The following is a 25,320-nucleotide window of genomic DNA, read 5'->3' on the forward strand; positions in this document are numbered from 1 at the left end:
AAATGTGCTGGAATGTATAGATGGAGATAAGGATCCTAGTCGAACACCCTGTTACAGTGAAGTCGGAGCAGAACAGTTCCAGGGTAAAGACAGATGTGGGGTAAATTGAGCTGCAATGCACTGCTTGCAAAAATTAGAGCAGTCTGGGTCTCATTCAAGATCAAAGGGTTCTTTTCTAGACTCTATATCAGGAACAGGCCTCTGCTATGGGTGGCAGAATGATAAGGGAACGTAATCACAGCCATAAAATCTTTAGTGTAGAGACAGGGATAGCAGAGGAAAAGCATCAATTCAGGTCTGTTTCGACAACAAGATGGCATCATTCTACAAGTGGTTTTATTGTTGTTGTTTTGTTTTGTTTTTAAAATTCTGGGCCAACTCAATGTTTTGACTGACATGCTTGCTCTTTGTGGGAAGCTGCTTATCAGGATGGGGGCAGCGTTGGCTGGGGGTGAAGGTAGGAAGGAGAGAGTGTAGTCAGGAGGAGAAGTGGGAAGAAGTCGGGTAAGGACTATATCCAGTCAAAACAACTCACTCCTGCTGTGATAACTCAATTTGTTTCTTACGTATTTATTTTGGGAATAAATAATACCCATAGATAAGGAGAACATTGAAAGGTACCAGAAGCCGTATGGTGAAAACTCGGTCCCCCTCCAGCCCACCTACCCAGGCTCCTCTTCCAGTGGGAACCACCATGACTCTCCCTTGCCTTGCAGATATTTCAATGCACAAGTCCAAACTCTGTTTCGATATTAAATAAAAACAGGCCTCCACCCCCTCAGTTCCCCTCCCCAGGACGTCTATCTATCTTAGGGTCTTCAATAGATGGACTCCGGACACCAGGCGTTTTGTTTTGTTTTGTTTTGTTTTGTTTTAAGGGGCAGGATTATTACTTAATGATAATGACATATTTTACACATTGTCGTCTGCTGATGTTTAAAAGATAAGAAGAAATTTGTCTAGGCAGATGCCTGAGGCCCTCGGAGGACACCGGGAGACCCTGCCAAAATGCTTCCAAACTGAATAGTCGTTGGGCTGCCAGATAATTCAGAAACTATTTGTATGAGCTGTTTATCAAATTATTAACCGCACAGATGTTGTTTGGCTGAAGAGCAGCTGAATCCCCTTTCTGGCAGCCGCGGAGACAAAGGTCTCCAGGAATAATTGGAGATGTGCATGGAATATTAAATTAATTTACTGCTCTTAATTCTTATGCAAATTCTGACCTCCGATGGCGCCTATCAATTACCCCGCGCGCAGTGAAAGCTGAGGCGACAGTTTCTTTTCTTCTCTTTCCTTTTTTTTTTTTTTTAAGAACTCGAAAAAGGAAATATTTGCAATAAGCAGGCGGTAGGAGCACCGCGTAACTGGAATTATTTAATTGAATCTCCAAGTTTTCAGGGTTGTCGGTAGGGGATATAACCCCAGGACTCGGGGGAGAGGGCGGGAGGGGTGCGGAGGGCGCAGGAATTTGTGGGTTTGACTGCACACCTGTGGACCGCGGGAAATGCGGCAATGAGCAGAGACGAGTGTTGGAAAAGGAACCATCGGCCTGCAGGCGGACGCGGGCCTTCGCGACTCTGCGAGTTCAGCATCAATGCGCGATTCCGTGTCAGCCCCGCGCGCTTCGCAAACCCGGGTCAGGCTTGGAAGCACCTTTGCGCCGCTCTCCTGGACCGCTGCCTGCAAGGTCTGCATCTGAGCTCTGGCTTCCTTTTACTTATCTTTAAAGGGTTTTAACCCGTCTCTAACCCCCAACCAAAAAAACCAAAACAAGCCAACCAACCAAAACAAACAAAACCAGATTTTATTCCTTGCTTGAAAAAACAAACCACCACGATGCGCGCGCACGTCCAGGTCCTGCTGAAATCCCGGGTGGGCCGAAATGCATTTAATTGTCTCCTGCGTGGCGAAGTGACACCTACTCTTCTCTCTGAATTGAGCAAACGCCCGGGCTTTGTCTGCGCTTGTGGCTTCGGCTCTGTGCGGCTTCTGCGCTTCGGTGGTGGGCTGTAAAATTGGGGTCTCTAAGTCTTTCATCATCTTTCTAATAAGGAAAACCAAATCGGGCGCATAATGTCTTCGGCCCCGGCTCGACCTCCCCAGGACCTCGGCAGCCCGACGATGTCGCCAGCGGCCCGCGGCGCAGTCACGACGCGACGCCTTTCAGCTCCTTGCGGCCCCCACAAAAGCCAGACAACAATATCAATTAATCATGCAGCCGGCAAACAAGGAGATTTATCCCGCGACAAACAGCCCCACCGAGAGCCGCTGAATGGGCGTGATTAGCATGTGAAAAGGCGAGCAAAACTCCGCGGTTCAACAGCTAAAGAGCAATTTGATGGGGCTGGGATGGGGAAATTACTTGATTAGCGTCCTTCGGAGGAGAGCACAGTTCCAGCCCCTCGGCCCGGAATCCGAAGGGAAACAAAACGCGCTGGTAAACGCGGCGACCTGGAGGGAGAGCGCGCGAGGGAGGGGAGCGCGGGGGCCGGCACTGCGGCTGTGAACCCGGATGGGGCGGGAGGGGCGAGAAGATGATCTGCTGGCCACGGCCAACGCCCGAGGCCAGAGCCAACACGAGCCGCGACAACTGCTTCTCACTGCCCTCACCTTGGGCTCCCAGGCCGGGACAGGGCGGACTCAGACATTCCCCACCCGGGGCTGGAGCTCGACTTTTCCGCGCTGCCCCTGCTCGGGTCCGAAAGAGGTGCATGCGGAGGGAAAGGCCCACCCACGGCGTCCCACGAGTCCCCTGCGGGGGCCTCAGGGGCGCAGCCCGCCCGGCAGCAGCCTCCGCCAGCTCTAGGGCTCCGGACCCCGGGTCGGAGTCGCGAAGACTGCGATGCGGCCGTTCCACCCGCAGCTCTGCGGTTCCATTCCCGCGGGCAGAGAAGATTGGAGCCAGTCAAGACTGTTTTCCGGCTGCTTCGAGTTTAATCACCTTGTTGCTGCCTGCTCGAAAGGCTGTCGCGTTTGGGCGTGATTTCTGATGGGAAAAGCGTTCCTTGGCTGCATCCCCTCGGGGAGGAGGTGGGGAGCTGGGGCAGAGTGCCACGCGGAGTGAGGGCGCTAGGGTCTAGGTGGAGGGACCCGGATGGAGCAGGACCCGGGGCTCTCCCTGGGTTCGGGCGGGCAGCCCCGGGCCTGCCCCGGATCCGCACACGCAGCGCCAGAGCTGGCGGCTTGGGCCGCTGAGCGTCGCGGCCTCCTCCCAGAGGAGGCCCGGAGTTTGGCTCGTGTACACTCGGGCCTTTGGGCGGCGCTTTTATTTTTTGGGGAGATGGGTGACTGGGTGAAACGCTAAAGAGCAAGGGCAGCTCAGGGTTCGCCGGACTCAGGCCCCCAGTACGCCGTCTAGGGTGGGCGCCCACGCTTACCCCTCAACCCCCGCTCGGCTCCGGAGCTAAAGTCTGCGCCAACCCCAGCCTTGGGAACTTAGTTTCCGCTCTCTGGGCGCCCATAACTTTCCCTCTGGACGCATGCCCACAAGCCCCTGCTCCCTGGCTCCTCCCAGCGCCAGGGAAGGGAAAAGCCAACCCCCCCCCAACCCCGTCCCCAGTCCCCAAATACCCAGACTAACTCCCTCTCCGTCTCAGGACCTAAAAGGGTCCTTTCATCTCACGCCCCAGATCTGAGTATACAGATGTTTTCGGGATGCGGCCTTCAATTTTCCTGGGGGCAGGAGAATCTAATTCGGCCTTCGTGAAGTACACTAACACAAAGGTAATAAAGACTTCAACAGGCAGATTCGCCAAGGCCGCGGCCGTCTTAAATTCACCCTGCCCCTTGGCACAAATGAACTAAGCATCAAGGAGTCAAATCTTGTTTTATATAAAGGGGGGGCGGATCGCCCCCATCAAGCTGAACAACTGTCACCCAGTTGAACAGGGTGTCAAGCCGCAGTTCGTGGCCAACTTGAAAAAGCTCAATTCTTTCTGAAAAGTCTCCGGCGGTGGGCGTGCAGCGAACTGCAGCTCGCCCCCTCCTCCCTTTCTCCTTCGCCCTCTACCTCTCTCCCTTGACTCCGCGCTGAAGCTACAGTGAAGCCCCTTCCTCTTTCTGTCCCCAGTCGGACCCCGCGAGCCACGGCTTCTGGCTGAGGTCAGAGAGGGGCGCTGCGGCCCGCAGGCCTGGAGGGCGCAAGAGGGAGTAGGGGGCGGCGGCAGTGGCAGCTCCAGCGAGGAACCGAGGACCCGCGAAGCTGAGGGCTCACACCCGGACGCGGAGCCCCAGACGCCCGACGGTCTCCAAGCACGTCTGCCGGACAGGGAGCGCGGCGGGACACGCGGAAATCTGTGCCTTGCGCCCCTGCCCATCTTTTTCCGCCCGACTCTAACGCGACGCGTGGCCCGAAGCGCTTTCTCTGGACGGCTAGGGCGGTGCATTTTAATTCCAAAGCCAAGAGGTTGAACCGTCTCTAAGTTGGCGGGCGGAGGGGGCGGTAGCTTGAAACTGCGTGGCTGAATGCCTTTGCCTGCGGGGTAGCAGAGCTGTTCCCACCAATAGCGACGGCTTCGGGCTGGCTTTGTAGTTATTTTTGCGAGTTCTGCCCGGTGCCCATCACATTGCCCTGAAAAGCAAGAGGCCGCTGCAATTTATTCCGATGGGCGTTTTTTAAGAAGCTGGCAATTTGAACCGGCTGGGTGTTATTTAGTGCAATATGAAATCAAATGATCCTATTTCTCAAATAACAGTGTCTGTGAGGAGAAGTGAATCCTCTGAAAGGGTAATTGTCTGCTGATAGTGTTTCCCATTACACCCGATCTTGGCCTAAATGGTGTTCGACAGCGGGGCTGAGAGCGAGGGGTGAAATGAACGCGCGAGCTCGCCCTCGGGAGGCAGCGAATCTGCCGCTCGGCTCGTGTCCTGGCACGTTGGGCTGGCAATGCCACCCGATGCGCCACCGACTTCGACGTCATTTTGCAGGTGGCCGACATCATTAGACACGAGTGATCTTGTGGATGAAAGAATAAAAGGAATTCTTCCTTCTCTCGCAACTTTGGGAGTCGTTAGAAATTGGAGACTGCACTCTTCTTCACAGCGTCCTGGCGTCATTTAGTCAGACAACAGATTAATGATAATCTGCGAAATAAAACCTAGCTTAGCCCCCCTCATCCTCCCGTGTTAATATTGAGAACGCGGAGTCTTTCCTTCCAAGGACACATTTGTGCCTAGGATCTTCCCAGTCCTGTTTTCAGAACGCAAACTTAATTCCCAGGGAAAATACTGGGTCCAGGAGTTGCCTGTTATTCCCACGGCATGTGGCACATTTGGGAGGAAAAAGTTGGCCCCGAGCTTTTAAATTGTCCTCCATAGGCCCAGCCGCTGTTTTTAGTGACAGCCAGATATAGGGGTTCAGCTTATGTCTGAGAGAAGCACGGACGAGAAGCAAATTTAAGGAATGATTTTATGAACAGCGTAAAATCTTATGAAAGCGGCAGTCCGCAGCCTCCGCGTCTGGCCTCGGGGTGTGTGGGCTCCCGGGGTGGAGCGCCAGGGCGCACACTGATGATACCTGGGGCCACCTCTCTGCGGAATCATTCCCGGTGGCAGAGACGCGCAAGCAGCAGCCTTGCCCATAAATCCTTTTTACTTATTATGCAGGCCCCACGAGGGGAGCGGCCTCCTCTGTAGAGCCTGTGAGCCTGGACACAGAGGCTTCGTCCGGACCAATCTCACCCGGGAGAAAGGCAGCCCCAGAGCCACACTCGGGCCAAGGACGAGATAAGGCTTCTGGTCGATTCCTCCGCACACACACCCCTTCAAATTTTTTTCTTACGCGGGATTTTTTGTGTTCCGAATATCCTGGAGTTGTAGGTACAGCATACACTGTACTAATTGAGGCATTTCAGGCTGAGCCTACTAGAACCAATTCGTGGCTTGTTGTTGCTCTAGCTAGGCAGTTTTATTTTAGTTTTTAATATTCTCTTGGAGTGTTTTGAGACAAAATATTTCTTTTCTTTTTTTCCCCATCCTATGACCTCTGTTTACAAGTCCATTTGGTCGTTCGTGATTTCCCCTCTTTCTTGGCGCTGCTTCCACGTAATCTAGAGAAGCCGAGGAAGGATGGTAATTCCCGCAAGTCGGAAGGAACCACGCCGAGGACGCTTCTATCCCTTTCACGGAGGCACATTCTGCCACCGCACCTGGAGTCCAAGGCACAGGACACTAGGCGGCCGCTCCTGGAGCAATCTGGGGCCTCTCTGGCTGAAGGAAAGCGGGATAGCCTGGGTTCAGCCCGCGGCGTCCGCTCCAGGATTCGTCGCCTGCCTGAAAATCCAGCCGGCATCGGTCCTCCTGCCAGGCCCGGGGCACGGCCTGGACGCCCGGCCCTCCAGAGCCCGGTGGTGGTGCTTATTCCTCGCACGCTCCTGCTCGGCGTCCGTACCGCCCGGGATGCCGTTCCCGAGGGGCTTCTGGGGACATCTCGCCTCTCGAGGCCCTCCTCTGGCTAAACTTTAAGCCCCGCGATGCAATCAGGAAGTGAGAGACCACGCTTCCTCTGCCCTCGAGTGGCCTCTCGGGGTCTCCGCGCAGCCCCGCCGCTCTGCCCTGCAGCACAAGCAGCCGCCGGACTGGCTCGGGGCAGCCGGGGCGGCGGCAACAACGCGAGGACAGCGGACCCCTTCCCCCCGCGCAGGCCAACGCGGGGCGATCGCCTCCAAACCTGCGCTCCCACTTCTCCCGGAGGAAGGGGGCCACGCCCGAGCCTGTCCACGGGCTTTTAAGGAGAAGGAAGTGACAGTGAGGAGTCCTCCAGTAACCACGAAAGGGCCTAGATCACATTCCCTCACCTCCTCCCCAGTAAATGAAGCTGGGAACCCCGGAGATGGACCACGCGTTTTTGTCAACCTCGCTGCGCTCTCCCGGGGCTGCAGGCTCCTGCGCGGCTTGAGAGTCCCTCTCTCCTCCTGGACTTGCCTGGACCCAGGGGGCACGGACCCCGCCCCACACGGGACGGGGCTGGGGGCCTCGGCTGGGGGAGAGAGGGGACTTGGATGGCTCAAACCTGCCGCCACCTCCCCGCCTTCAGGGAAACCCTCTCAAAGTCCAGGCCCGGGGGAGGGGGCGGGAGGAAACCCCGCGATGCCAGGCCTCACTCCCCTTTTTCCCAGGGGTCCCGGGGTCCCAGGGACTCCCTAGGTCCCTGTGGCCGAGAGGCGGGGAGTTAAGAAAGATATCTCCTCTTGCCGGGGACCATCTCCCGGCCCCTCCGCGCCTTTGCCGGGGAAGAGCCGGCCGCTTGCCCAGTTCTGCGGCTCAGACCCGAGCGGTCCGGAGCGCACACTCCCCTCCCCTCCGCGAGCGAGCCAACCTTCCCCCAACCCCGCCCCGCCCCGCCCCGCCCCGCCGCGCTCCGCTCCTAGACCCACTAACCTTGCGAAGGCGCGGAGCCGCTGCTCGCCCGACCTCGCTGGGCTCTGCGCGGAGGATGAGCGCGGCTTTGCGCGTGCTGGCTCTGCGGCGTAGGCCCATACTCCCCTCCCCCACGCCTTATAATTTAATCACACGCGATATTAAATTATCAAGCCGCTCATTAATCATCGTGCGAGTTACTGGGACTCAACACGCCTCCGCGAGTTTTGACAGCCCAGACCAGTTCGCGGGGTCGGAGTGTGTCTGGGTTTGGGGAACGAGGGGGGGTGTCGAACCACTCGAGAAATACTACGAGCCCCACGCGGGCTGTCGGGGCCTCTTGCCTGGAAAAAGGTTTGAAAAAGAGCGGGCTGGGCTTCTGAGTTTGGTCTAGGCTAGGGTTTGTTAAAAGCCCAGGCGCATCCCTCCCGGGCCCCTTTCCCGAAGATCTGGATTTTGATCACGACGATTAAGACAGCCAGCGGCGTATCAATCAACAGCATCTTAATTTGCAGTTTTTCCGGAGGGTGAATTTGACCTGAATTAGTGTATCTTCATTACCCACTTTGGACGGTATGAAATTAATGCGTTTGAAATACAGATGAAATCGTATCACTGAAGTCATTTCAAAGAACAACTTTTTCCCAACTCAAAGGGAGCTCTCTTGCCTTTTGCATACTACAGATGCGAAGACAGGAAAATAAAGGATTTTTTAAATTAAATCCTTAATGTGAGGTTTTCTTTTTAAAAATAATCCATGTTTTTCACTCTAAAGTTTTTACAAACTGGTTTTATTTTCTAGTTTTCCTCCCCTTTCCCTATTTCTAGTAGATGGATGTTTTAAAAGAATAAACCAATTAAATGAGAGTTCATATGATTTGATTCCATACAATGAAGAAAAAAAGTGCTCATTAAAAGTTGTCCCAGTGGGGCTTCCCTGGTGGCGCAGTGGTTGCGAGATCGCCTGCCGATGCAGGGGACACGGGTTCGTGCCCCGGTCCGGGAAGATCCCACATGCCACGGAGCGGCTGGGCCCGTGAGCCATGGCCGCTGAGCCTGCGCGTCCGGAGCCTGTGCTCCGCAACGGGAGAGCCACAACACTGAGAGGCCCGCGTAACGCAAAAAAAAAAAAAAAAAAGTTGTCCTAGTGGCACAAAAGAGGGTAATTAGTTCTTAGCGTTCAGGACCTCACACATCAGGAGAACAATAACCAAAAGAGCAATAAAACAATAAGCAAAAAAATAAACACCCCCCTCTAGAGGGGGTGATGTAGGTAAGAATCTGTCAACCAACATTCTTTAAATATCCAGTTTGAAATTAGTCTTGAAAGAAATGTAATTCCCAAATGAAGTCCTTCCCCACGTTAGCATAAGCTAAGGCAAGTGTGTATCAAGAGAAGGCCAGCTCCTGTAGGAAATGGCTGTGAATTTAGATAAGTTGGCAAAGTTTTCTAAACAAATCTTAGAGAAATGAAATTACTTCCCTTTTAAAAATATAAAAACAAATGTCAAACCCAGGGCACGGTCAAAATCCTTAGCAGGTAAATTGCGTTTCACCTTTTCCACCAGAAAGTGTAATCAATTTAATAAGCAAATAAGTACATACATCTTGACCCTATGGTCAAGATGCTTTACCACAGAATATTATCGATATTATTAAATGTGTCCAAGACCTTTCTTGAGATATTTTGTCTCCTATTAATATGTTGTCTGCATTTTTCTACCCTACCAACACAAAGAGATAGGTATCAAAAACTCAACACACACACACACACACACACACACACACACACACACACACACTGCTAGGTGAAATACATAAATCCTAAAGAAGGTAGAAAGGGGAAAAAATACCATAATATGGTGTGATTTCTTTAAAATAAACCAACAGAGGAAAAAACTGTCTTGACTATCTTTATCCAGGCAGTTCATGCCTACCTATGTTCTGCAATAATAGGGACAATTGTTGTACAGACTGAGACATGGCTTTCTGTCCCAGGTGCTCTGTCTAGTTAGAGTGGGCCATTGGCAACTGCCTGCTGAAAATCAAATCTCAAGATTTGATTTTAAAACTGGAGACTTCAGCATAACCTGAAATGATCCCAACAGCGTGGACTGGTGGACTGGCCAATTGACTACTTCTGAAATGCAGAAGGAGGATCAAGAGTACGTGGGAGGGGCTTCCCTGGTGGCTTAGTGGTTGAGAGTCCGCTTGCCGATGCAGGGGACACGGATTCGTGCCCTGGTCCGGGAGGATCCCACATGCCGCGGAGCGGCTGGGCCCGTGAGCCATGGCCGCTGGGCCTGCGCGTCCGGAGCCTGTGCTCCGCGACGGGAGAGGCCGCGACAGTGAGAGGCCCGCGTACCGCAAAAAAAAAAAAAAAAAAAAAGTACGTGGGAGCTTGCAAAAAAAAAAAAAATTAAAACACGAACGTTTTCTTGAATGGACCCACCAGAAATTAGAAAAATGAATTCCTTCCATTCATTTGACTATTTTTCTTCATGAAACTGCTTTTGCAGACATCATCCCATTTGACTCTTTCAGGAATGCTGGAGGTGTGATTGCCTGGATGAGACCGGTTCATGCCCAATCCCACCCATTGTCCAGCTTCTGTGCATCCCCCAATTTCTTCAATCCGAATCATGCAGGGCAGTTGAACAGTTTCCTGCTGAGCAGAGTAGTGGATTATTATAGCCTTGTAATAAGTCTTGAAATCAGACTTACTTCTCCAACTTTCTTTTTTAGAGTTATTTGGACTATTCTAGGTCCTTTGCATTACCATATGAATTTTAGAATCAGCTTATCAATTTCTACAAAAAAAGCCTACTGGGATTGTGACTGAGATTCCACTGAATCTATAGATCAATTTGGGGAGAATTGACATCTTAACAACGTTGAGCCTCCTGACCCATATTTCTCTTCATTGATTTAGATCTTCTTTAATGTCTCTCAGCAATATACACAGTCTTCAGTGCATAGAACTTTCACATCTTTTGTCCGATTTTCCCTAAGTATTTCATATTTTTATTATAAAAGGTATTTTTTTTAATTTTGATTTCCTATTGTTTGTTGCTGGCATATAAAAATACAGTCATTTTTGTATATTGATCTTTTATCCTACAACCTTAATAAAGCTCACTTATTAGTCCTCCACAAGGCAGTAGAAACCAGAGGTCAGACACAGCTTTAGCCAGATGAGAGGACATTTGTCATGTAGATAACCATGGGTGGATCTCTATTTCTCTGTCAGCTGTAGGACCTTGAACAGGAGAATCAACCTCTCTGAGCCTCAGGATAATAATGCTTAACTTGCCACACTATCTTAAGATTGATGACCTCATGTGTGTTAAAGGGCACACATTCAGTGCCTGCCTCATGTTCTAGGCTCTCTATGAAAACTTCTTTCGTGCCCCCAAATGCTAAGCACCCTTTAGGCCCAGAGTAAGTGCTCGAAAAGTCCTTACTTATTCACCTATCAGGAAGTACTTTCCATTAAGGAGCCAAAGGCTAGGTTCTTAGCTAACGTATATGCTGTTTCTAAACATAGCAGAGTCTGTCAGAGTCCATTTCTCCTTGATTCAGCCTGGATGATACCTTCATGGTTTCTCTCCAGCCAAAGACATCCTGCGTCTCTCTGCCTGAGGGTGTTCTCTGGTCCATGGAAGATTGGAAACACTAGGCAGCTAACATCCCAGGGGCAACTCTTCATCCCGCCATCAGGATGATTTTGTTCTATTCTATACAGTCCCTTACAGGCTCCGTTGAATTGAGCCACACTTGCCCACAGTGATAACATGCTGATTAAAGTACCTATATCTGCCTCCTTCCCTCCCCTGTGTCACATCCTCTCTTTCTCAACCACTTCCTGGGGTCACCTCCTAAATAAACTACTCGAGCCCCCAAACCTTGTCTTGAGATCTGCTTTTGGGAATGGAACCAAGACAGGTCATTTGACAAATGATGAAGCTAACTAGAAGCAGAACTAGAGTTAGAACCCAGGTCTTCTGGCTCTAGAGTACATCCTCTAGTCCTACTGGATATGGAGTAATACACTTGATATAATGATGACCCGATATCAAGCAGTGTATACCTGGACACCAACAAGGCAGCACTGACTCCGCCATGCCTGTCTCCTAAGGCGGGTATTACCAAGTATGGGTCTGATTGTATGTGGTTACAACAGCTAACGATTGAAGTAGGGGTTCAGGTCACATCACTGAAGCCGAGGAGGGAAATTTTCTCTAAGATAATGGAATAGTAATGGTATGGGGTGTTAAAAAATCTAATGAAAACTGGGGAGAGGGGGTTTAAAGAGGGGAGCACATCTGGACGTATGACTTAATGATAGAAGTTTTTAAAAGTGCAGAGGTAGGTGTCAGCAGCCTCTCCTGAAGCATGTGTTTCCATATGCATGGCACACGCATGCATTTTGACCCATTAGCAGTTCTATAGTGGGGTGGCGCTCTGTTGTACCAGAAAGATGCCTATCCCAATGACATTATTAAGTCAATTTTTAGAAAGTAAATAGAAGTTACTGCATTAAATGACACCACTGTCAATATCATAGTGTACAAAATAAAAACAAGTCCATCAAGAGAGGACTGATTAAACTGCTTCATGTGACATCCATAAAATGAAACACTATATTGCTGCATATAGAATGAGGCAGAGTTATAGTCCTACATATACTGATACAGAAAGATCTCTAAGATAGGTTAAGCATAACACAAGGTGCGGAAATGTGTAAATATTACCATGTATATTTTAAGTGATACAATAGTTATAGATATAGAAATGTAGATGTAGAATAGTATGGAGTTTCCTTAAAAAGTAAAAGTAGAGCTACCATGACTTCCCTGGTGGCACAGTGGTTAAGAATCCACCTGTCAATGCAGGGAACACGGGTTCGAGCCCTGGTCGAGGAAGATCCCACATACCGTGGAGCAACTAAGCCCGTGCGCCACAACTACTGAGCCCACAAGCCACAACTACTGAAGCCCACGTGCCTAGAGCCTGTGCTCCACAACAAGAGAAGCCACTGCAATGAGAAGCCCGCGCACCACAACAAAGAGTAGCCAGCCCCGGCTTGCCACAACTAGAGAAAGCCTGCATGCAGCAACGAAGACCCAATGCAGCCAAAAATTAATTAATTAATTTTAAAAAGTTAAAAAAAAAAAAGTAGAGCTACCATATGATCCAGCAATCCCACTCCTGGGCATATATCTGAAAAAGACAAAAACTCTAATTCAAAAAGATACATGCATTCCAGTGTTCATTGAAGTACTATTTACAGTAGCCAAGACATGGAAGCACCCTAAATGTCCATCGACATATGAATGCATAAAGAAGATGTGATACATATACACAATGGAATATTACTTAGCCATAAAAAAGAATGAAAGAATGCCATTTACAGCAGCATGGATGGACCTAGAGATTATCATACTAAGTGAAGTAAGTCTGACAGAGAAAGACAAATGTCATATGATATCACTTATATGTGGAATATAAAAAAATGATACAGATGAGTTTATTTACAAAGCAAAATAGACTCACAGACACAGAAAACACTCTTATGGTTATCAAAGGTTAATGGGGGGGAAGGGAGGGATCAATTAGGAGTTTGGGATCAACAGATACACACTAATATATATAAAATAGATAAACAACAAGGACCTACTGTATAGCACAAGGAACTATATTCAATATCTTGCAATAACCTATAATAGAAAAGAATCTGATAAAGAATAGATATACATTTATATGTATAACTGAATCACTTTGCTGTACACCTGAAACTGATACAGCATTATAAATCAACTATACTTCAATAAAAAAGAAATGTAGAGATATTCATATACATATGGACATAGACTTATATATGTGCTCAGAATCACTCAGAAAAGTTACATAAGAAAATGGTAACTGGTTGCACACCAGGAAAAGAAGCTGGAAGCTGGTGGCAGTGATTAGAGGGATATTTTTACTGTATATCTTTTCCACAGAATTTTGCATGATGTATTGCTTTATAAGTAAATAATGAAATATATGAGAGCTTTCTTGGCAGCCAGCTACTGTAGAAAGAAGCCAGACCATTGAATGATGCAGGACCATGTGGACAGAGGTCCAGCCAATTGCTTTACCAAGGCCCAGATATAAGGGTGAAGCCCCCATGGACATTTTTCCAGCCTCAGCTGAGCTCCTGGTTGAATGCAGGCTAATATGTAATCCAGGTCACCTGGCTGAGCCCATCCAGCCCATAGGTTCATGAGAAACAGTAAATCATTTTTGTTTGAAGACACTGAAATACAAGCACAGGCACACATAGATACACACACACAGGAAAATAGAAAGGAAAGAAATATATGAGGGAAAAAAAGAGAAAGAAATATTAAATGCAGAAGGATGATTTTTCCCAAGTAGAATCCCAAGGTAAGTAGGAGACACATTTTGGGTCACTCCTGTTGCTGCTAACTGCTAGCAAGTAGTTCACTGTGGACCCAATCCAGTCCCGGGTGAGGCTATCCTACAGTAGGGATCCAGGGATGTAGTAGAAAGCACATAGATTTAAATCCTCAGTGAGTTCCTTAACCACAAGGCTCAATGAAACTGTGATAATAATATACATTTTACAGAGCTCTTGTGAGGCTTGAAGATGACTCCCACAAATGATCCTATGGCTGAAAGACAGTGGGTATATAATAATCACTGACTTCTTCAACAAGTACCATTCTGCCTCAGCTGTATCAGTTATCTAATGCTGCATAACAAATCAGCCCAAAACTTAGTGACTTAAAATTAAAAGGACCATTTATTATCTCATGGTTCTGTGGGTCAGAATTCAAGAGCAGCTTGGCCGGCCCATTCTCTCTGGAGGTCTCTCACGAGGTTGCAGTCAGATGTTGGCTAGAGCTGCAGTCATCAGGAGTGGGGACAGTGCTGGAGGACCCATTTCCACTCCCTCACATGGTGGTAAGGTGACACTGGCAGTTCGAGGGGGGGCCCAGTTACCCTCCAGTGGCCCTTCTTCAGGACAGCTTGGGCTTCCTCACAATATAGTGGCTGGTTTACTTCACAGTGAGCCATCTTTGGATGTCACACACCATCACACACGTTAGCCCTGATTCAATGGGAAGGGACTGCACATGAGCATGAATTCCTGATGGAAAGGAACACGGGGGGGCTGTCATGGGCTGAGTTGTGTCCCCCAAAACTCATATGTTGAAGCCTTAATCCCCGGTACCTCAGAATGTGACTATATTTGGAGACAGGCCCCTTAAAGAGGTGACTGAGGTAAAATGAGGTCACTATGATGGGTGGGGCTAATCCAAAATGACGGGTGTCCTTATAAAAAGGGAGATTGGAACACAGACGTGCACAGAGGGAAAACCATGCAAAGACACAGGGAGACCATGGCGTCTCTGCAAGCCAAGGAGACAGGTTTCAGAAGAAACCAGCCCTGCCTAAACCTTGATCTCTTCTAGGCTCCAGAACTGTGAGAAAAGAAATTTCTGTTCTTTAAGCCACCGAGTCTGTGGAACTTTGTTATGAGAGCTGGAGCAGCTAATACAGGGGCCACCGTAGAAGTCAGCTTCCACACTCACCATCCTAACATACGGAGAAAATAATGTCTTCTTCAGACACAATGCTACATATCGTGTAATTGTATTCATATAAGATTTCCACAGGCAAATCCACAGAGACAGAAAGTAGATTGGTGGTAGCCAGGGACCAGGGGTGCCCATAGGAAGGGAGAGTGACTGCTAATGGGTAGAGAGTTTCTTTGGAGGGTGATAAAATGTTCTAGAATTAGATAGTTGTGATGGTTGCACAACTTTGTGGATATACTAAAAACCACCGAACTGTACCATTTAAAAGGGTGAATTTTATGAACTGTGAACTATACCTCAAGTTTTTTGGTTGCTTTGGGTTTCTTTTTCTTTTTCTTTTTTATTACTATTTTTTTATTGAAGTATAGTTGATTTACAATGTGCCAGTCTCTGTTGTACAGCAAAGTGACTCAGTTATACACCTATATACATTCTTTTCTTATATTCTTTTTCATTATGGTTTATCACAGGATATTGAATATAGTTCCTTGTTCTAATATACCTTAATTTTTTTTAATGGCTACATTGTCCTATCAGCCAGTATCTTGGAGTGGTCCTCTGGGATGGGTTCTAGTCCCAGAGCCGGGTTCTAGTCCCAGAGCCGAGCTGAAGAACGCCAAAGGAATAGATGTGTCTTTCTCTCTGCGGAAGAGTTACAGTTGAGTTGTGGTAACAAACCATGGCTTTAAAATACTCACGGTGCATTATTTAAAGAGCTGAAAAGATTGCAATTGAGTCTAACCCAAAAAAGTCCACCCTGGGGAGAAGTGGTGTCTGTCAGACCTCCACAGACCCGTTCCAGCTTCCGCTCCAGCTGCAGTGGCCCACCCTGGACAGGACATGGCCTCTTGTCCCTAAGTTTCCCTGTGCCAACAAACACTTGTCATGGTGAGAAGCTGGAGAAGATGGAGGGTTTGGGCTCTGTGTTGTCTGGTGGGGGTTATAACACCATGCCCACTCTTGTGAGCTGTGTGGTCTTGGCTGGATTGCTTAACCTTGATGTGCCCCAAACTCCTCATCTGGAAAGTGGGGATAGTACATGTAAAGAGCTGGGAAGAGCCTCCATTAATATGAACTATTTGATGCTATTTATTGATGCATGTGCACACGCACACCCCCAATAACAAAATGAACTTGTTGCCATTCCCCTTTGGTTACACTGCAAAGTCCTAGGAAATTAGGAGTGTTCCTTGTCCTCAGGGATGTGTGGGAACCACTTGCTCAATGAATGTTTTCTAAGGCCAGGCTTGTGCTAAGAGCTTCTCAAATGTTACCTCCTTCATACCTCACAATAACTCCATAAATAAAAATTTGTTACTCTGAGTTTAGAAATGAGAAAAATGAAGCATTTAAGATGTTAAGAAATGTGCTCAGAGCCACACAGCTGGTATAAGGCAGAGTTGGGATTTGAATTCAAGTCTTCTGATTCCCAAGTATGTGGTCTTTGGACAACGTGGTGCTGGGCACTCCCTTCCGTGGCCTGGATTTCTACTCCTGAGGGGTGATGGGCTGGGATCCCTCCTACATCCAGGTTAGACACAAAAGGATGAAACTGACTCTCGGGTTGAGGTTCCCAGCTGAATGTCACCTGCTGTGTCATCAGCCATGAGTTCAGGTGACTGGACCCCTCTGAGTTGGCGTGTGAGTGCAGAGCCAGCAGGGTTGATAAAGATGGAGAGGAAGCTTGGGAAATGGCTTTGAGAGCTAGAGAGCTAGAGACAAATAGTCCGAAGCAGAACGTGGGCCTTTACCTCTAATGACTCTCCCCATCTCCCAAAGGGATATTGTTCTTGCCTTCTAAGAAGTGACACCAGCTTATATTTATTGAGGGCTAACTACCAGACATGATTCTACGAGCATCACACAGACTACCACATTTAATCCTCTCAACAAGCCTAAGAGGAAGGTACTATTACCATCACCATTTTGCAGATGAGGCATTTGAGGCACAGCAAGGTTAAGTAATCTGCCCAAGGTCACACAGCTTGCAAGAGGAAGTGGTAGTATACCACACAGAGGAGGACCCGAGCCTGAATCCTCAGCCTCTGTATTCTACCTCTTCTCTAGGACACATGGCAAGTGGTTATTGACTCCGGGAGCGTGTTCTGTGTGGCAGTCACCATCCAGGTACCCCAGGGATGACTGAAGCCAACATTTCTACAAAGACACATGCCGTGGATAATTGTAGATGATGTGAAAAGTAGAAGTTCTACATCCGGTGCCCTGTCACCTGGTAAACACAAACACACAGCCATCAAATTCAATGGTATTTATTACGCAAAACCCTTTGGTTTCAACCTGCCTGCAAGTTTTAAGAGCAGGTCTAGAGCATCCCTTTGTTTCCAATCCTTGTAGTTAGGAGTACTCGTTGAACCCTGATGAGAAGTGCATGCAAGTGGCAAACAATTATGAAATCCACCAAATGATTTTTGAGGAGAATCTCAGCATTCAGATTGTTCACACGTGACGTCAACACCTACAAGGATGCAGGGCTGCTACTCCTGCACCCAGGGATCTGGGACATACCTGGCCAGGTGGAACCAAGCCACCACCCAGTCCTGCAGGGAGAAGAGTGTAGAATTTGGTGCTCTTAAGTCTAATGCCTCTGAGGATTCCATTCAATAATGGGAGAATCCTGGAGACCTCACAGAAGCACAAATTCAAGGGCTTCAGGGAAATCATGGGCACATGGAAGCTGTGGGGCAGAGCGAGTCCATCTCCTTTAAGAACCGAATCTCTAGCAGATCCATTCAATGACTCTGTTATTCTATTTTTCAGCTGTTATTTAGCTTTCATATATCTCGCATATTTTAGAGATCCACACGTTAATTGTTGGTTTACATGATATGAAGTCATATGAGGAAATCTATGTTTTCACTTTATTTATTGGAATTTGCATCCTATTCTTATTGTTTTAAATTAGCTATCACAAATGCCTTAGAGCAAAATGCTCTTAGTAACCTCTTGCCTTCCTGTATTAATTAGTCAGGCTTCTCCAGAGAAACAGAAACAGTATGATAGATAGATACATAGATAGATAGATAGATAGATAGATAGATAGATAGATAGATAGATAGATATACAGACATACCTCATTGTTCTGTGCTTCACTTTATTGCACTTCACAGATACTGAGTTTTTTGCAAATTGAAGGTTTGTGGCAACCCTGCCCCGAGCAAGTCCATCGGTGCCATTTTCCCATGAGTACTTGCTCACTTCATGTCTCTGTGTCACATTTTGGTAATTCTCTCAATATTTCAAACTTTTAAATTATTATATTTGTTATGGTGATCTGTGATCAGTGTTCTTTCATGTTGCTATTTCAAAAAATTATGACTCACTGAAGGCTCAGATGAGGGTTAGCACTCTTTTTGGCAATAAGATATTTTTAATTAAGGTATGTACTTTTTTTAGACATAAGGCTATTGCACACTTAATAGACTGCAGTACAGTGTAAACATAACTTTTATATTCACTGGGAAACCAGAAAATTTGTGACTCGCCTTACTGCAATATTTGCTTTATTGAGGTTGTCTGAACGGAACCCATAATATATCTCCAAGGTACACTTAAATCTATATCTGGACAGAGAGAGAGAGATTGATTTATTATGAGGAATTGGCCTATGCAGCTGTGGGGACCAGCAAGAGTCAAGTCCATTGGGCAGGTCTGCAGGCTGGACATTTCAGTGAGAGATGCTGCTGCTGTCTGGAGTCTGAACACCGGCAGTTTGGAGGCAGAATTCCTTTTTCTTCTGGGGACTTCAGTCTTTTCTCTGAAGGCCTTCAACTGATTTGATGAGGCCCACCCACATTATGCAGAGCAATCTGCTTTACTCAAACTCTAGTGATTGAAATCTAAAAAATACCTTCACAGCAACTTCTAGACTGGTATGTGACCAAACAACTGGGCACCATGGCCTAAGCAAGTTGACACATAAAATGAACAATCACACCTCTCCTCCTGATCACTATAACCTCCCACCAATGATGGTATCTCACCTTCTAGTTCCTGCTTTCCACTTCCTGGTGACTCATGACCTCCTCCTCTCCCCCACCATGCTTAACCATCTTTCTACTTTATCTCTAGAGCTTCACTGTTCAACACAGGAGTCAGTAGATACATGTCCTCTACAATTGTAATTTTAACAAGTTAAAATAAAATGAAATTTAAAATTCAATTCCAGGGTTGCGGTAGCTACATTAAAGTGCTCAACAGTCACATGTGGCTTGTGGCTACCATACTGGACAGCACAGAGTAGAACATTTCCATCATTGCTGAAGGTTCCAGTGGACAGAGGTGATCTAGATGTTTCTTCACTATAGCTTTGCCTTTGCTATCTAGGCCTCTCTCCTCAGACCTTGACTCTGAATCTCAGAGCTCCAGGTTTGCAGTCTCCTTGACCATCTGGATAGTCATATATATCCTCATTGAGAATGTTGCAAAAAGATAGTTTGATGCATTTGTGTAATTCTTACATGGAATGCTTGTGTATTGCTCAGGATAAGTAATGTTAGCTGCTGAAACAAACAACTCCAAAAGATCAGTGACTCAACACAATAAAGGTTTATTTCTTGCCCAAGTTACAGTCCTGTACTCTTTACAGCCATTCACTCTTCTTCCAGGGCCTCAGTGTTCTCCACTGGGTCCTCTGCATCCAGCTGGCCACCTAATGAAAAGTGGGGAAGACAGTACAGGATGTTCAGGGGCCAGGTCTGGAAGTGGCTGCGTCACTTCTGCTCACATTTCATTGCCCAGCCTGGGTCAAACAGACCCATCTCACTGCTAAAAATGTAATCTTTCCAAGGGCCAAGGAGGAAAATTAACAGAATGGTGAACACAAAATGCTGTATCACAGCATGTAGAAAAAAAGCATTCCTGGGTCAAGGGATACTATTACCCCCAACAATGAACTATGTATATGTAAAAACCCTTCTGGGTCACACAGTATATATGTTTATACATCTCATACAAGGAAAATAAAAAATATCAGTAACTATCAAATGATGAGTTTCAAGGCCATATAGAATGGAGGCTAAGAAAGGATGGACTTGGGAATTGGAAAAAGTCTGTTTGAATTCCAACACTACCACTAACTGGCCAAGAACACACTGGCAGTGTGATCTTAGGCCAGCTGCTTAAACTTGCAGGGCCCTCAGAGGACTCATGGGGTTTAAATGCGGCAGTAAATGCTTACCTTGGTGTAGACGCTCAGTGGCGGGTGGGGCTACATACACACATCCATGTGATGTCACGGCCTTTCCCCCACCTTCTCCTTTTGAGTCAGATCTACCTACAAACTGTGTAGTAATTGCAAAATGAAATACTTCCCGTGTTCATGTCTGTTATAGGTTGAATTGTGTAGTCCCCACAAACTCCCCCAATTCATATGTTGAAGTCCTAACTCCCAGTACCTCAGAATGTGACCTTCGTTGGAAGCAGGGTCATTGCAGATCTAATTAGTTAAGATGAGGTCATACTGGAGGAAGGTGGACCCCTAATCCAATATGACTGGTATCCTTATAAAAGGGGAAATCTGGAGACATACATGCACACAGGAGGAATGCCATGTGAAGATAAAGGCTGGGATTGAGTGAGGCATCTACTAAGCCTAGGAATGCAAAAGATGGCCAGCAAGCCACCAGAAGCTAGAGGAGAGGCATGCAATAGACTCTCCCTCACTGCTCTCAGAAGGAACCAATCCTGCCAACACATTGATCTCAGACTTTTGACCTCCAGAGCTATGAGACAATAAATTTCTGTTGTTTAAGCCACCCGGTTTGTGGTACTCTATCATGGCAGCCCTAGGAAACTAATATAATATCCAAGCAGTTATTGACTCATATACACAGAATTTAATCTTTAAATTGCAGGTGTTCACATTTTTGTAAAATGCTAATTTCAACATATTTCCAAAATCAATTTTCCATCCATTAATTCAACTGTTTTAGAGCTACAAAAACAGCAACTTCATAGGGGTCACCCTAAGATCCATATGAGTACCGGGATGAAACATTGGCTTTTCTTGCTGTTTGCTTAATGGGGCTGTTAGGGACCTATCTTTGGAACTAGGCTCATTAATATTACACAAATGATCGGTTGTATGACCTTAGCCAAGTCCCTTGTCTGCCCTGAACTCTTTTCCTCCTCTAAAAAATACGAGAGTGAGGCTACATTCCTTAACTAACTTCCAGCTAAGACATTCTTTGGCTTAAAAGAAACCTGGTCCATCTAGGAAGACTTGATGGCCTGCGGTCCAGGTGAGCTGAAAGCAGAACTGCTTACAGAAATCAGCTCTGCTAATATAAGGGGATTTAAGAACAATGTTAAAGGAGAGTGCACCAGCAAATTAAATATTCAAAGTGAAGAACTCTGAATTTATTAAAAGTCTGTCACCATTGAGAACACATAATTTTAGCATAAATACTCTAGAAATATTCATTTAATTTGCTAGGTGTTACTGTTAATAAATGGATCCTGCATCTAGATTGTCATATGTCATTAATAAATCAACCAAAGAATGCAAATTATAATTATTTTGAATTATCTATTTACTGCTTAATTATATTTAATTTTAGACTCTTCTAAAATGGCCGAATAAAAATTTTGGATGCTAAATGACTGTCTTATCTGCTTACTCTGTGTATTTGCTGAAAATAATTAGTTATATTAATTGGAGATTTTTTTCCTTAAAAAACTAATATGGGTAGGGATGGTCCTAAATAAAATATCACCATACATGCATTTTTTTGGCCAGGGTTGTAGTAAAATATTGTTTGCACTAAGATCAGTAAGCAAACCTTTGCTCACTACCATGGGATCAACTTGGTATAATGTGACATAACAACTAAATAAAAGTAACATCAGTACTACCCTTAGATTCAGGCAAGAGGCCCTACCTGGGCTTCTATACATTACAGAGCCTGTTCTGGACTTTGTCTGGCCATGCCACTCCATACAAGGCGAGGAGGCCCCAGCGCCAGGGGACATGCCTACCTGGAGGTCTCATACACACACACACACACACACACACACATCCTTCTAGGACACACTCCAGGTGTCCATCACCCGGACATCCCCTGGTCAAAGGGGCCTAAGCTCCTTTCCAAGGCCTTTAAAGACCTCTTTCCTGGGTCCTTCTTGCTAGGATGACCGTCACTGGTGTGCTTACCCTTCAGCCTGAGAAGTGGCCAAGAGGAGGCTGAGGTGGGGATGAGGACAGAGCTAGGACTTGTGGACTGGTATGGGGAGGGGGATACTGGGGTGGGGGCCGGTAAGGCTGGGTAAGGAGTCAGAAAACTAAATTCCCCTGTATGAATTCTCCCCTTTTATGAAGGCACATTGGTCAAGGTAGGAGGGACCATATTTTATCTACAATTTGTCATCTTGATTTTTAATTGTTTAATATTTTGACAGATGGCATGAGGGTCTCCATTCATCCTCTTGCCCTGGACCTAGCAAATGTGAAGAGAAGGCTGAGTAACATCATCATTTTACACTGCAGACCTTTGAATGGCCCATCTCTCTTGCTGATGATCTATTTCCTAGTTTGTCACACCTAGCACACAAGTAAGTGAAATTAATGACAAAGAAAAAACAAAAGAAGTGAAGAATAAGAGACTAAAGAAATTCTATAGTTTCTTTTTTCCTGCCCTGTGGGTTTCAGAATACAGTTATGATTCTTCAGAAAGCTTTTCCCCAAAGTTGGTGATGATGATGATGATAAAAACTGATGCTTCTTCCTATGTGCTGGGACCCCTTCTAAACACTTACACACATTAATGAATCTCATCATTACAGAAACGACATAGGTGGGTCCTGTAGTAACAGCCTCCCAGTTTTACATACGAGGAACCCTGGGGGTAAAGAGGGTGATTTGTACGTGGTCACACAGCTGGGCAGTGGAAGAAGGGATTGGAGCTCAGGCAGCGGGCTCCAGAGTCCCTGATGAAGTATTGTACAGGGCGTTTGTCCACTGAGCTCTGTCTGCACAAATGTCAGCTTTGCAAGCAACTTGCTGGCAACTTCCCCCTCTTCACCAGCCAGCAATGTGATCTGCAGCCTTAGCCACAGCCTCAGGGTCAGCACGGGCTTTCAGCTAACGGGGTCTACTGTCAGGGTTGAGCATAGCTGCTTAGGACTGAGGATTTTGTCTTTTTCGTGTTTTGTTTTGCTTTTAAGCGCTGGTAGGAAAACAAACAGCACTGTGCCCAGCACTCAGCAAATACTGGTAAGAAGGGAAGGAAGGAGAGAATTCACCTGGTAAAGTTAAAGCAGTTTGATGCCAAAGACAAAAATGATCAGGTGATTACTCCCGCCCAGCCTCCATCCTCTACCTAGGGGATGGGGATCACGGGGTCGGCTTCAGACCTGGCCTTCAGAGAAGGAACCCGCCCGAAGGAGGGCCAGGGTCTCTCCCACGAGAACTCCGAACGGTTGGGGTAGAAGAAGACACCAGCCTCGAAGCAAAGAGGCCTGGGCACTGAGTCGCAACGCCGCCTCTTCTTCGCCGGCGGGCACCCCGCCCTCTCCCACGGCGCCCCGCCCCTCCTAGCCGTCTGCCCCGCCTCCTCCCCGCTCCTCCATGGCGCCACGACCCCAGGAAGTTGCCCCACCCCTCACGGCGCCGTGCCCCCGCCCCTCCACGGCGCCCCGCCCCACCCGTGCGGCGTCGGGGCGCAGCGTCTACCCGCGGTGCATGGTGGGGCCGTTGCTTCGGACAACTCGGGCCTCGCCCGCCCGGAGGCTGTGAGGAGTGGTTGCGGCGGCGGAATGCACCGGGCCTCCGCGCCGTCCGCGCCCCTGGCGAGCCCCGACTACTACGAAAGGCTGGGCCGCCTCCAGCACGGGCTGCGGGACAGGTACGGCCTACCCGGGGCGGGGGCGGGGAGTCGGCCGGCCCAAGGGTCCGCCGGAGCCCTGCCCCCTGTTCCTTTCTGCTGCCCCCACCCGCGGTTCCCCTGGGCCCGGGTCCAGTCCTGCGACGCCCCCCGCCCCCCCCCGCCTCGAGCTCCCGGAGGGGCCTGGAGGACGGAGTTTACCAGAGACACCTCCTTATGGGCAGTATCCCGCGGGAGCGTGCGGCCGTGTCACTGAATGTGCCCAGAAGTGAGAGCGGGAGTCTCCTGCCTGTCACTCTCAATCCAGCCCGTGAATTTCTCTGGTCCCCTTCCACACGCCCCCTCCCCGGCTCTTCACATTCTCATGCCACCCTGACAGCTGCGCTGCATCAGTGATGACAGGTCCAGGAACGCAGGCGGGAGAGTGTGTGTGTTTGTCAAACGTGTGCCCTGTTTCAATGAAGGAGGCTTTTTTGTGGGGCCAGATCTCCAGCGAAGGGATGACATTTCCAGCGGGAGAAGCCCAGCTTTCAGAGGGTTCATGATACCTTGATTAAGACATGAAAGATGAGAACCACTGAAGAACAGCTTGATCACATAAAGAGAGAAAATTATAAAGCAATTTACTATAAATAACTACATAAAAGGCTGTTGAAATTATTATTCAGTTGCTAAATTAATTGGAGTTGGAAATCTCATTAGTTGACAAGAAAGGAAATAGATTTTTGGATCTCTTGATAAACAAAACGTTTAATGAGTGTTAAAAGTTACAAAATCATTTTAGTGAAGAGAGCTGTGTGTGTGATGATTCTAAAATGACTATAATTACATGGAAGGTAAAGGCAGAAGTTACTGGTTTTGAAAAGGAATTATGTTCAACCTATGCTAGAGTTAATTCTTGTTTAATATTTATAGAGCATCTACAAGAGGCCTCCTTAATCATTCTCACTGTATTTACCCCTGAATCCTTTTCTACATCCTGTTTTCTTTCTGACATACCACTACTCACCCACCCACTCACCTCACCTCCAACTTAAAAAAAAAATCACTTCCTGCAGTGCCTTCATTAAGAGACAAGATAGTGCTCTGTGCTTTGGTACACTTACAGTGCTCTGTGTTCTGTTAAAAAAGTGGCTTAGTTACCCCAGGCCTTTAGTTATTTGCATTTCTTAACCCAAGTTCTAATTTTAAAATGTTACTGGTTCAAATGGCATTTTTTAAAAAAAACTAATTGTGAGTTATCATTTTTGCTTCCTGTGCTAGGAACATCTGGCTGTTTATAGTCCTTATGGTATAATTTCTGTGTAATGATTATTACTCACTTTATGTCTAACACGTAATGCTTTCACTGTTAAGCGAGGTGAGGCTGTTGAAATTATATAAGGAATTTGAGTCAAATTTTACAGCCTATTCATGGTTCTGCCTTTGGAGGTTTGTTTCATTTTTAAGTCAGTACAAATTTGTTACTGTGTGTATTCATTTTTCATTTTAAAAGTCCATAACTAGGGCTT

At 47.3% G+C, this 25,320-nt stretch overlaps 1 protein-coding gene across 2 annotated transcripts in view; it reads left to right on the forward strand.

The window, feature by feature from the left end:
• The first annotated feature begins 23,681 nt into the window (after positions 1-23,681).
• KIZ (kizuna centrosomal protein) overlaps positions 23,682-25,320 on the forward strand; it is a 113,750-nt gene continuing 112,111 nt past the window's right edge. Inside the window, exon 1 of one of the 2 annotated variants that reach the window (XM_027118098.1) lies at positions 23,682-23,830. In XM_027118098.1, coding sequence (XP_026973899.1) covers positions 23,742-23,830 — 89 coding nt within the window. In that variant the 5' untranslated portion in view covers positions 23,682-23,741. The remainder of the gene's footprint in view (positions 23,831-25,320) is intronic. The other variant, XM_027118097.1, reaches the window with a different exon arrangement.

The sequence above is a fragment of the Aethalodelphis obliquidens genome, unplaced genomic scaffold (genome assembly GCF_003676395.1).
Source record: "Aethalodelphis obliquidens isolate GAN/ISIS:26980383/991018 unplaced genomic scaffold, ASM367639v1 scaffold18, whole genome shotgun sequence".
Classification (NCBI taxonomy): domain Eukaryota; kingdom Metazoa; phylum Chordata; class Mammalia; order Artiodactyla; family Delphinidae; genus Aethalodelphis; species Aethalodelphis obliquidens.